Source organism: Equus caballus, chromosome 28 (assembly GCF_041296265.1).
Source record: "Equus caballus isolate H_3958 breed thoroughbred chromosome 28, TB-T2T, whole genome shotgun sequence".
NCBI lineage: Eukaryota > Metazoa > Chordata > Mammalia > Perissodactyla > Equidae > Equus > Equus caballus.
The window spans coordinates 13170184-13183765 of record NC_091711.1 but is presented as its reverse complement, the minus strand read 5'-3'; the positions used below and the strand labels follow the sequence as shown (position 1 = coordinate 13183765).

Here is a 13582-nt window from a genome sequence, read left to right as displayed (position 1 = left end):
AAAATTTTATATTCGGATTTGTCCATGACACGGTATAAGAAAACATATTTTAGTGAGTTTAAAATTCTTTAATTAGTCTAAATATTTAAGTATTATTATAAATTAATTTTTACTTAATTCATTTAAAAAGAGGCAAGTTTTTCTTCAAAAACTTCTAAATGTAACAGGATCTCTGATGGCTGTAATAAAAAGGATTTTGTTTCTCTCCATACAGTGGACATCTTATACAAGAAAAAATAAAATCTTTACACTCTTCAGCTTAGACCTAACTGAAATACGCTGCATAAATTTTACTGAATAGATGTTTGCCCCAGTCCTCTTTTATTTTTTTGAAGAGATTTAGATATATTAAATAAATTAGACAAAGTAGTAAAGTAACTAACCAAATAGTAACCAATCAGGAAATTGTGGACACTCCTTTCAGTAGAAAGAAAAACAGGCTAAAAAAAGGTAGAAGATAGTAGAACCAATTTCCAATTTGACTCAATTTTCTGAGTTCATCATTTCTCACAGTGTGTCCCATAAAACACTCTTTCCTTGAAAACTAATACATGAAAATATAGCTTCTGTGTCATTAAGTTTGGGAAATACTTCAAACACTCCCTCTCTTGGGTGCTTATGATGCTTCAAGAAATCCTTCAAAAAAGAAATATATCTAATAATTTATTCAAACTGCTCCCAAAGGTAGTTGACCACAAATCCACTCCCCACCTTTCCCCACGCCCCCACACACAGCCATGTTCCAGCGAACAAATTAAGAGTTAACAAGTTAAGAAATTCTGCCTTTATTTATTCCTTGCTTTGAGTTGGCAAAAGTTACATCATTCAAAACACAAACAGATTGATAAAGCATTTTGCTATGGAATGAAAAGTGTGAGATTAGAAGATGTGAATGTTGCCTCTGCTTCTTCCTAAATTTATAATATTAGACCCATCATTTAACCTTCCTGAGCCTCAATTTCTTCGTCTATAATATGGGGAAATATCCTTCATATTGCAAGGTTGTCACAAGAATGATATAAGAAGATAAATGAGAAAGTGGTTTGTCAACTGTGAATTACTATACAAATATTACATAAAATAGTTTTACGTAAATAATTTTTCTTGTAAGAGTCATATGTTCCAGTGAATAAATATATCAAAAAATATTTGTTTAGTTCTAAAACACATGTATTCAACTTACCTGTCCCAATGCCCAGCTATCTCCAAATACCTGGGCATTTCTGACTTCTAAGTTATTAGATGTGGTCATATCATTTGAAGTACATTTGTCAAAGTTCCCACATAATCCTGAGAGTTTGTTCTAAAGTAAAAGAAAATTAACATGGAATAGTCTATGCTCATTTCAACATTTAAGGACTCATGTTCATTAAAATTTTAAAATAGACATTTTGAGAATTTTCACAACCATTTAAAACACGTTTCAAGAAAGTGGAATTTCATACATATTTAATTAAGTTTAACAATTATTTCAAATTCTCAAAAATGTTTTATCATTCCCTAAATTTTATCTTTCCACCGTTACCAATGTCTTAGCATTGATATAACTAACAACATAAGTAACTTGGAAAAGTATAATACAAACACTACAGTATGTCTGTGTGTGTATATATATACACTATATATATATATGTAAATAAATTTTTAGTGATGAAAGATCTATCTCCTGACACGTTTAAGGTTTTATAACACTATATATGTTGAAACAATAAGAATAATTTAGTTTTCTCTACATCAGATTTGAAAAGCACAACATTCAAAACATAACTTTCAAAGAAAAAGTTAACTTTAATATTCACAAATCATGCAACCATGAGACACAATAATTGAAATCCAAGTTTTACCTAATTTTTATAAAGATTGTTATGGGTTGTGAAATGGTTACCGCAAGTGCCATATGGATCATTTACATCAACAATGTCCAATGCATTTTCTCAAATAATGTGAAAAACTTCATTCCTAGGGGAACAAGGTAGACTAAGAGTACAGGAAAGAATGACCTTCTAAAAACAACGGAAATCCTCCTTAAAACTTTGAAATTAAACAAACTGAGCTCTCTCCATACTAGAGAATGAAATATAGCCTTTCTTGAATGGTGAAGTAGGCGGCCTGTGTTTCTGGCAAAGCTGACAATAACCCTAGTATTACAGCTGCCATGACCTCTGCTCTCAGCAGCCACAATATCTATGCAAAGACAGCATCCACTTCCACCACCGGTCACCCAAAGATTTAACGCAGCAGTAGGGGGGATGTATAAAAATAAATGGCTAATTTGTTTCCAAAAACTAGGGAAGGGAGGATAATGATGGAGAAGAGTAGAGAAAAATATTTAAAGAAGCATAGCAATGACAAAAGTATTTCACCTTCACCAAAGAAATGCAAGAAGCCAGCAAACACCTAGGAATAGATCTTTGGGCTTTATCTCACTTAGGGGAAAGAAAATGTCTTCAATATACAATTATATCTCAAATTTGCAATATATTAAAATCTTTTAAATGTGTATTTTTCCATAGTTTTATGAGAACATGTTGTTACTATCCCGATTTTTCCCTTACTTGCGACAGATTATATCCACAAGTCTCAATTTCAATTTCAGATAAACTGGATTTTTAAAATATATCAATGTTTTAAAAACAACTTTAAAATATTTAAGAAAATTTTAAACATTTAAAATAAACATATTTAATAATACTACAATATTTAATAGAAAAGAAGATTTAAAACAATTTAAAATACAAATTGCTGAAAATTGGAAACAATCCAGATCGAATCTTCAACCATGAATAGATAAAACAAACTGGTACATCCACACAACAAAATGCTACTCAGCAGGATAAAGGAACAAACTATTAATTCAGTCAACAATAAGGATGACTCTTAAATGTATTTTGCCAAGTCAAAGAAGCCAGACCCAAAAGGCTGTATATTGTAGGATTCCATTTATATTATATTTTGAAAAGGCAAAACTATAGGGATGGAAAATGGATCACTGGTTGCCAGGGGTTGGAAGGTAGAGTTAGGAGGTGACAATAAAGGGGCGACATGGGAGAAATTTGGGAGTTGATAGATCTGTTCTATATAGAACTGTGGTGGTAGACACACAACTCCATGCATTTGTCAAAATCCATAGAACTGTAGATCATAAGAATAAATTTTTTACATTTAAAAAAATAATTTTACTATAGGTAAACTTTAAAAAAATATCCAAAATGTGGAGGAAAAGATGGAATGTAGATTGTAACAAATGACTCTAAGTGTATTATAAACATATCACATGACCACACTGAAGGGGGTGGGAAGAAGGAAGCTGACCCAAGTAACTTTGGAAAACTGGATACTGAAAAGTTAAAGTCAAAGAGAACTGAACGCAACACTGTACCTGGTAGGTAAAGTTGTTCTACACTGGTGAATGAGTTAGTAATTCTGAAAATATAACCTAGTTCTTAAAGGAAAACATCAATCATTTTATTTCCATAAAACATCAAAAGGTAAATGTAATTTCATTTTTTGCATCTCATTTGGAGCTTAGGTTGACCTACCTTCCACTGTGGTCCAACTTTGATATGAATGGTTGTCTTTGTGTCCCAAAGAAGAGTGATATCTTCCCCTGGAAAGTACACTACTATGTAGTACCCTGCCTTCCAAAGCTGGTATGTAGGTTTATTTTCCAGAAAAAACCCTGATCGTTTCTTAAAAAACAACAACAAAATAAAGAAAAAAATGAATTCATCGTAAACATTAATTAAGTTAATAGCCACCAATAAATATCCACGTACTAGTATTTTTGCTTGTCCCTGTCTTTTATGAATTCTGTAGTAAAAGACAAAACAAATGCATAAAATAGGAAATATATAAAATAGGTAATGAGACACAAACTGGAGATGGGCTCAACACAGATAAAAGAGCAAAGAGGAAAAAGTGTTTCAATACGGAAAAGAGATAAACAGAGCGTGGACAGAGAGGACACAAAGGGTACATCTGCTGACTCAGAAATTCTATACTGATGATGAATAAATGATTTCTATGTAGGACGTTGCCTGCATAACTGAACAACAAAAGCACAAAGTGTGTGTGTGTGTGTTTGTGCATATATATATACAGACATACACACACATGCACACATATATACGTGGCGGGGAGGAATGAACTGCCATCAAAGGGACAAAGGACTTAGAAAGGCTTCCTCAAGGGGTGGATTATGAACTGATCTGTACAAGACCATACATCGGAAGGTATATGGGGCTGGAAAAGAGAATGGAGAAGAAATCACTCCAAACAAAAGGAATCACTTTAATAAACGCTTAAGGGGCAGGAAAGTCTAAGATTTGTTCAGGACTAAGGAGAGCACCAAAGGACGAGAGTATGGATTCCATGGCAAGCATAGTCTGAGATCCTTTGCAACCAAGACACCTGTATAGTCAAGGGCGGTTATTCCATGCAAAAAATATTCTCAATACTTTTGAATAGGAAAGTGACTGACCATGTTTGTAGATTAAAAGAAAATACTTTATGTGAAGAAAGTATAATAGTAGGGAGACTAGAGACGGAACCCATTGGGAAAATTTAGAGTCTCTTTAGCCTAAAATGAGAATGTACAATATTCTTTATGAGCAGGGGCTAGTCTCTACAAAAGATTACACTGAGTTTGACATTGAAATTAACTCATATAATAACTTCACAATTACACAGTTTTCAAAATTACATGGTTAAATCAAAGTAAGTAAAACAAATTTATCCAGAAGCAAAATAAAAATTGTGAAGAAAATATGAAATCGTTTGGTTATTTTTCTCCTCCAAGTAATAATAAAAGCATAGCTTGGAAACACTATATTGCAGTAGACATTTTTATAAAAGTACCATAGGGAAAATTAAATAAACTTAGTCATAGCCATGATAAGTTTTCGGTCTCCTAGAGCAAGGTCGTATTTATAAGTGCTCAGCATATTGTATATGACAGTATATATTGTGTATAACTGTATATGTTATTAACAGATGCTACCTGACCTCAGTTCCTTCTACTCCAAAGTGCCAAGCTGGAGGTATGGGGCAAGGCCCTGCGTGCCTGTGAGAGTCTGCACCCAACCTGGGAGTTTCCGTGTGCCTTAGTGAGCAAGGCACTAAATGATAAAGAAAAAGACATCACTACAGGTCAAGAGAGACTGCAAAACAAAGGAAAGAATTGTTTTCCTGTTTTGGACTAGGGGCCCCACATTTTCATTTTTCACTAGGTGCATGCATTGTGTAGCCTGTCCTGCCCCAAGTCACTCTCTGCCATAGAACCTATTTTTATTGTTTTGATTACATTTTTCAGTGCCTTTCTATTGCCGGACCTGACTTTGGCTTTGTTATCCATCTTTCCCCCATGTGAATGTTAGCTCCTTGAAAGATGTATTTTGTCAAGTTTATGGTGGCGTCCTCCGCTTCTAGACCAAGGCACGACTCATGTATTTTTAACACCTTCCTGCACTGGCCTGTTCACAGGTCTCACCTTCCAGCAACAATTAAGGCAAGTAAATGAAATATTTGTAGCTTCTAGCTCCTTTTAAATCCATGAAATATTCTTTCATGTATTTTTCTATTAAAGTTCCCTCAGATTGGTTGACTTACCACTAGAACACAACATGAATTTTGGATAAAGCATCTTATGATCAAATTTCCTTCAGGTTGGTTTTGCATCAATTATCCTGATGTAAAACATCTTTCCTATTTACCTGTAGAGGTAAAATCCTTCATTTTTGTTACACAGGGCAGTTTATGACAGGACAAATAATCCTTCTGGTCAAAAGGAGATACTGTTCTCTTTTTTCTCAGATTAGGAAGTAAGGATGCTTCTCCTTAGAAGAGTGAGGTATTATGAATTGCCCAATATAGACACCTCCAATTCGGATGAGAATCATAGCACTTTAAACAAACTCTAGTGATGTTAGAAAGAGAAGCTGTAACTGTGGAGAATTAAAGCATTTAAAGTACAGCTTAAATAAATTCACAAAATGTTTATATCTTACATATTTGATAAAATTAGAATTGCGCATTTATTAAGAAAAAAAGGTTTATTTTCTTTCCTTAAATGAGTAATCCATCTGCCATAAAATAAATGGTACTTATTTTCACTTTTCATGTTCAAAAACAAACACTAGCAGGGGATTTGTTAGGATCAAACTATTTTTACGACTTTTCTTCTTCCTTCATACATCATGACCTCCGTGAAGGAGATTCTTCAGCATCTGCTTACAGGTGAAAATTGAAGTTGAAAGTTACACACAGCTGTAATTACCACTTCAAAAATGTGTCCAACTGTTTTCATAAGAGCATTTACCATTTTCTCTTCAGTTTTTTCTTTTTTTTTGAATCACATCCCTATTCTTAGAGAGAACCTTCACCTCTAAAAGAATATCTTGCTGGTGGTTGTACTAAACTGCAGCAATTAGTTCAAAAGGATGTCAAGGTGACTGCAGAAACTCTGTTTTGCCCAAAACTTGATCGCTGCCTGGTTGGTCTCAATGTTTCTGAATGAAATAAAAGGTATGTTCTAGAGCACTGGTTCTCAAACGTTAGTGTGCAGAAGAATTTGGGGTACCACTAAAAATCTTGATTTTCATTCTCAACCTCAGCCATTCTAATTACTGAGGTGGGGCGAAGAATCAGCTCTTACAATAAATATTCCAGATTATTTTAATGGAGAAGTTTTTCACACCAAATTTTTAGAAACACTATTTTAAAATCTAAAAAAGAAAAAATAGCCACTTTTCAAAGGCCATATGTCAGATCATGTCACTTCTCATCTCCAAAATTTCTTACTTGTAAAATAAGTGCAAATATCTTACACCATTCAAGAGGCTCTGTGGTCTGGAATCAGCCTCCGTTCTACTGCCCTCGCCCCCACGCCCCCTGCCTTGAAGTCAGTCTGGACACTCCTCCCCGAATCTCGCTGCCACGCCCTCCCTCCACTATCCCCATACTCTTCAACCAAACTCAACCACCCGCAGTTCTCCAAACACGCCATTTTACCTTTCAGCTCCGTTCCTTTCAACACGATCCTCCCTCTGTATTAAATGCCTCTCTACTCTCTCTTTTCATCTGGCTAATACCTACTCATCCTTTAAGACTCAGTTCAAATCATTTAATCCAGAGCATGTCTTCTGAGCCTTCCAAAATAAGGAAGGTGAAGAAGAAGAGGACAGACTTTTCTTGAAATTCATTCTTTCATTTAACCCTCATAGGAACTAAAGAAGTCGATTCTGTAAACTTCCCAAATTGCCAGATGGGAAAGTTGCAGCTTGGAGAGGTTAAGCGCCTCGAGGGCCTGCCCAAAGTGACACAGCAAGAAGGTGACAGAACTGGGGTTCAAAGTCAGCATCGACTGCCTCCAAAGTCTGTGCTCTTCACAACTACCCCAAACATCCACGTTGGCTTAGGTCTTCTTCTCAGGGATTCCCATACCATCCTATACACACCCCTGCCATGGCACATCACACTGCACATCCTTATTTACTTGAATGTATTCCTCCCCTGAGTATAAGCTCCTTAAAGGCAAGCATAGTGTCTTTGCATTGTGTTAGTTCCAATAATTAACATAGATTTTAGTACACAGCAGACATTATGAATAAATGAATGAATGAAAGTTATTCATTGTTTCAAATTGGGCAGGCTCCAAAGATACAAGGATGAACAATGGAGACAGCGGTCCTAATGGTCCAAATTCTCACAGAAATGGAGAAGATAGACAGCCACATAGGTAATTTCGCTCAAGTGTGATTCACGCATAACAGGGCACTTGATGGCATGAAGGAGGAGCTCCCTGAGAGAGATGAGATGAGACCTATCACATAGGAATAAGTCAAATGGAAAGATTGATCCAAGTGGAAGCAATGGCATTCATGAAGAACCAGAGGTGAGAGAAAGAACATAGTGCATGTGAAGAACTGAGAAAAGCTCCAACTTCTGGCACATGGCCTAAAAGCAGAAAGTGATGAGAGGTGAGTTAAGTAGGCAATGGGATTGATGAGTCCTTGAAAGGGCAATGGGAAGTCATTTGAAGGTTTTGAAGCACTAGACTGACAGGAGGTTTGATTTTCATTTTAGAAAAATCACCTTGGCTGCAGTGTGGCAGGATGGATTAGAGAGGAGGAATGAATACTGGAAACCAGGAGTCTAGATTGGAGGATGTTGAAGTAATCCAGGTAATAGGTGAGGGTGGCTAGGGCCAAAATGGTGACCATGGCAATGAAGACAAGAGGAAAGAACTGGAATATGGAGCAGTGGAGTGTGAAAAAGAGATAAGTCAAGCTTGACTTACTGAAGCCACATAAAATGACAAAGAAAAAGAAATCTAAATCTTGTAATCATTTACAGAGAAAAGTACCCCAAATTGTTTCTATTTTATTTTCAGTATCCTTAGGACAAGTTAAAATGATCCTAAAAGAAATAATTCACTAACCTGTTTGTAAGGAGTATCATTCAGGTAAATTTCAGTGTCTCCAACTGAAATCAAAACACTTTTAGAACAAACAATGTCATTATCAAAGCATTTCTTGTTCTGGGCAATGACAGATATATCTGAATCATCTGCACTCTGAAATGTCAAAAATATTTTATTAATACAAATGCATAGTATTTATTATTTTTAGTTATTTGTTATTAACAAATCTTAAAGAAGACTGGGATTTACAATGGATTGCATTGAAATTGAAATACAACTTACCTCTAAAACAAAATCATTTTGCTCTAATAATGTGAAGAATTTTATTAAAATATACCAAGATAGCTAATCTGTAAATACTTATCTCTAATATCTCTGCTAAAATTTTGTTATAACTAATCATTTTTCCCATTTCATTACTACAGCTCAAATTTATCAACCAGTTTTTTTTTCTAATAAATACCCAACAAAGACATGTCCCTCAGGGAAATTTTAAAATAATTATTTTCATTTCAGACATCTCTTGTTTTACTTTAAAGAGTTTTCTGGCTAAATAATTATTTGCCGATAAGTTAAAATTGAAATAGAGGGGCCACCCTGTGGCTGAGTGGTTAAGTTTGCACGCTCCGCTTCGGTGGCCCAGGGTTTCGCTGGTTCGGATCCTGGGCGCAGACCTGGCACCGCTCTTCAGGTCATGTTGATGTGGCGTCCCACATGCCACAACCAGAAGTACTCACACCTAGGATATACAGCTATGTACTGGGGCGGGGCGGGGGGGGGCTTTGGGGAGAAGAAGAAGAAAAATAAAGATTGGCAACAGATGTTAGTGCAGGTGCCAATCTTTAAAAAAAAAATTGAAATAGATACAAAACTTTGGTACACATTAGCAAATAAAACAGTGCATATCATGTGAGGGCTTCCTTGGAACTTCATGTATGTCATCTCATGTAATTCTTATCATAATTTTTTGAATTAAGTAATACGTCCATTTTCATATCAGGAAACAGAGGTTAAGGAGGATTAATTGATGTCCAAGAACACTTAGCTAAATAAGAGCAGAGACAGAGTTCAAAACCCTAGTTTTTTCGTATGCCATTTGTAGAGAAATTAGGAAGGGTCTAGCAATGGTTAAGGAGGAAAGTCAGTTGTAACTTATGTGGAATTCTTAGTTTCAGAGAATATCATTTAGCCGCACACACTCTACATCTAAGCCCCTCGCTTTCCTTTGACAACCCTCCACTCCACCCACCAAGAACACTCTCCAGAATCAGGGTTCTAATTTTGTGTCCAGTTTCATGATAAGTTTCTGTAGTTCTACATACCCTGGAAATTCATTGTGAAATGTTGCTTTTGAGTATCTGTAATTTTTCTAGGAAGAAAGTCCACGTTTTTGGTCAAATTTTGAAGCAGTTCTTATCCCTTCAGAAGTTAAAGCCACTGCTCTAGGAGCCCTTCCACTAACTTGGAGAAGATGAGAATTTTATCAGAAGGAAAATGACGTTTCTCTTTCAACTCAGTGTCCAATTTTCAAAGGCACACGTGTATTTCCTGAATCCTTTTCATTTTTAGGCATATGGACCAGTGTTTATCTTCATTGTGAGAAAATTCTTTAAATGTTTGGAAGTCATACAGGTCTTGATGGAAATTCTCCACACTTAGTTTTTCACATAACCAGTAATATGAACCCTAGCTCAATATATCTCTTGGCTTGGCCAAATTCTTCCCATCTTATTGGTAATTATTATAGCATAGTGCCTAGAGGGTAGGTTTTCGACGAATGATGTTGACAGAGTAATTAATGTGTCCCTCTGTGACCCATTTTTCCTTTCTTCATAGGAACTGAGAGCTTTTGCTTATTCTTAAACAATACTTTCACAAAGCATTGCCTAAATTTTGAAAAGGAGAATAATAAGGGTCATTAAGATGATTATGGCATTGTACTACTCAAAAAAAATAATGCTACATTTTTCTGCCTTTGCGAATGATTTTCAAAGAAGAAAAAAGTATAAAATTCAGGGTTTTGTTTTGCTCTTCCTCTCAGGGATAGTTATTTAGATTAAGAGAACTGAAAAGATGGCTTAAAGGCTTCTATTGCCATTACATTTCTATTACTATTAATTAAAGTGCCTCAGTGTTTGCTTTATTCTTTATATTAAATCAGAAATGCCAAGAAATATTCTATATTGTATGGCCTGCCTTATAATATCATTTTATGCTGACACTAACTTGAAACAATATCAATTCCTAAGAGTCATGTTTCTACAATTTCCATTTCTAATGTATTTTAAGTTAATATTGGGTTTGGAGATAATGCTACACAGTTGCTAAGCAACATGGTAAGCAATAATTACAAAGCTAGAGGGAAAAGGTCAGCATCAATGTGCCACACGGATTCCTCAAACCCTTTATTCTCAGGTACTGAAAACATTGATAGAGAATATTCTCCCAAGTAATTCTGAAACATAAAATGTCAGCACCTCTCAACGTGGTATATTATTTTACTCTACATGTTTCAGTCTAATAACCTGTCACAGCCCCAGCCCCTTTTAAGGGGAACTAGCCCACACAAAGTTCCTGCTGATACAGTAGCTGTGGGCGGTCATGTTTTATATCCTATAGCTGATTGGACCCAAAGCACCACATTCATTGATGGGCCAAGGAACTTGGAAAAAAGACAGCTCTAGCCAATTAAATCTCTCTCAAATTTGAACCAGAAAACAGCGATTTTAAAAAGAAAAGCTTTGTAGTAAGACCTGAGGACGAATAGACAGAGATAGATAGAAGGTAGAGTGGGGGCTGAAAAGGGGAGAGCAAGCTTAAGCTATGGAGGAAGCAGAATAATGACTGAACTGAAGCAAAGACAGAGAAGAAGTACACAAAGGAGAGTTACACAAGCAAGCCCGAGCAAGTAGAGAGAAGAGCAGCCACACGGAGGTTGTCCAGCTGCATGAACGACATCAGAGCATCCACGACTTCCTGCTACCCAGGAGGCGAAGCCACACCCCTCAGTCGTCACCTGTGTGAAGTGCACTGTCCTGGTCAGGCTTTTCCTCCCGATGTTATTGCCCTTAGGGTTTTCACGCAAATTACCACAGCACCCCCTACTGTTTGTTTCCTGAATAGCAAGCGCTTAACCAGAGTGCCAGAGAAGGAAAACCATCCTAAGGTGCTGGGTCACTAGGAAAGAAATCTGCTTGAAAAACGCTGATAAGGAAGCGAGTTATAATGAGGAGAAATACTCCAGGACCAGTGCCTCCCCCTCCCGTGAGACTTCCCTGTTTACTCTTTCTCTAATCAAAATCAGTTACATTCCCACCGCTGAGCTGTCGTTCCACCCAGTCTTCTAGCTTCCTGTATTAATGATTCCCCCAAATGTAAATCAATTGAGGGTAAAGCTAATGTCTTAATAAGTGTACCTTTGACAGCTCCTAGCATAGAGGCATGAAGTGTAGACTTAATTAATTAATTAATTAAAAATAGAAATATAGAGAAACAATTACTGGAAAACCTATGCCAAAGTGCTATTGAAATGTGTTAGATTTAAATACATAGGGTCTATTATCTAAGTATGCAGACTATTACACTGCAAAGTAAATACTGAACTTTACTATCTAAGTTTAGTAATGGAAATAAATCTTATAGATAAAAGATCACAATCATCTTGCTTAAAATTTCAAAGATAAAATATTTAAGAATTAACTTACATGGATAAAGTAGAAAATTATTTAAATACTAATTTCCTGAAAGGGCATTTAAAGAATTAATTCAGTAAACTCCAAGATTTTCATCTTCTTATTCAAATAGATTAAAAAAATACGCCAAAGTATTCTACAAAGTTTTATTCATTTAATTTTATTTTAAAAATTAAATAAAATTAACATAGGTTTCATTTCCATTTTAACTTTGGCAGTATTAATGTATCAGAACTGGAGGGTATTTTATCTGAGATTTTACCATATAATTTAATTTAATTTAATTTAAAACATTTCTAATTTTGCTGATATATAAATTTTAGAAAACTATAAAGAACTGATTTGAGTTGAAAATATCCACTGCTATATAGACAAGATATATTATACTAAATATCAATAAACGTCCAAGTCGCTGTCTTTCTGCCTCTGACTCCTTTGTCTTCAGCATGTTTGTGACATATACAATATAAGTGAAAACTGCATTGTTAGGGGAGGTCATGGAGAGGACATGACATCTGGTTGACCTGGAGGCTGGACCTGGACAATCAGAGACTCCCCACGCCCCACTCTGTCCTTGGAATGTATGTTCTGTCCACTATGCCCACAGCCAGAGCCATTTTCAAGGACTCAGCCTTGAAGAGATTGCGTTGGTGGGGTGATCTGGATGGCATACATGACTGAACCCAGTTCAGGCCTCTAGATGAACTTTTAAGGTTCTGGCAGGTGAGTGTGGAGATCTACTCTCTTGTGGCTGCCCAAGACAAGCCTCCTATGTAAGCTCCCTGGCTCATTAAAACTGCCACCTACACATCTGGAGTGACCTGCTCTCTCTTCCATCTCCACTTGCCCGCCCCGTGCAGGGACCAGTTCAGATTTCATTTGGGAAGCTGTGGAGTTTGCAAGCCAACACGCACTCAGAAGACAAACCACATTAAGAATCTCATTTTTAGGGAACAAAGATGATTGGCTTAAAGACGGTTAATACATACAAACGATTCCTATTTGAAGAAAATTTTAAATTGGCTACCCATCTTCTGAATCTAAAACTTTCTGATAGTTTTAAAGTAGTTTTTCTTCTATGAAACTAAGCTGGAAAAAGAGATTTGGAGACAATCATAGTTGGTAAACAGGAAGTCAGTGAAGAACAACAAAATAATTTTTTAGGGAAAAAGGCTATCACCGATCACCTTTAGGATGGTCAAAGGAAGGAAAAGTAAGAGAAAGATAGTACATTTATCATCTTTTAAAAGAAATACTTATGTATCAATCTTAGAATGTTTTAGGGCCTCAATTTGTTCCTTAATTTTACTATTTCCTTTTTCATTTAATTATATTCCCTTAACATAATTTAATTTCTTATTTGACTAATTCCATCATCTCTTTCATAACTTCTAGAAAGTACAAAATATTTTTACTTTATGGGGAGTAACTTTTATTCAGAATGAAATCCTCATCTGATTTTTATATGCTA

General features: G+C 35.7%; 1 protein-coding gene across 4 annotated transcripts in view; it reads right to left on the bottom strand.

Moving 5' to 3' along the window:
- The window catches only part of OTOGL (otogelin like), a 172294-nt gene that overhangs the window by 59309 nt on the left and 99403 nt on the right, over positions 1 to 13582 (bottom strand). For all 4 annotated transcript variants that reach the window (XR_011433512.1, XR_011433513.1, XM_023631363.2 and 1 more), the window contains 3 exons: positions 8438 to 8572; positions 3540 to 3689; positions 1184 to 1303 (listed from right to left, as the gene is read on the bottom strand). Coding sequence is in view for 2 of the 4 variants with exons in the window: in XM_023631363.2 (XP_023487131.2) it covers positions 1184 to 1303; positions 3540 to 3689; positions 8438 to 8572 (405 nt within the window). In the remaining 2 variants the exon portion in view is untranslated. The remainder of the gene's footprint in view (positions 1 to 1183; positions 1304 to 3539; positions 3690 to 8437; positions 8573 to 13582) is intronic.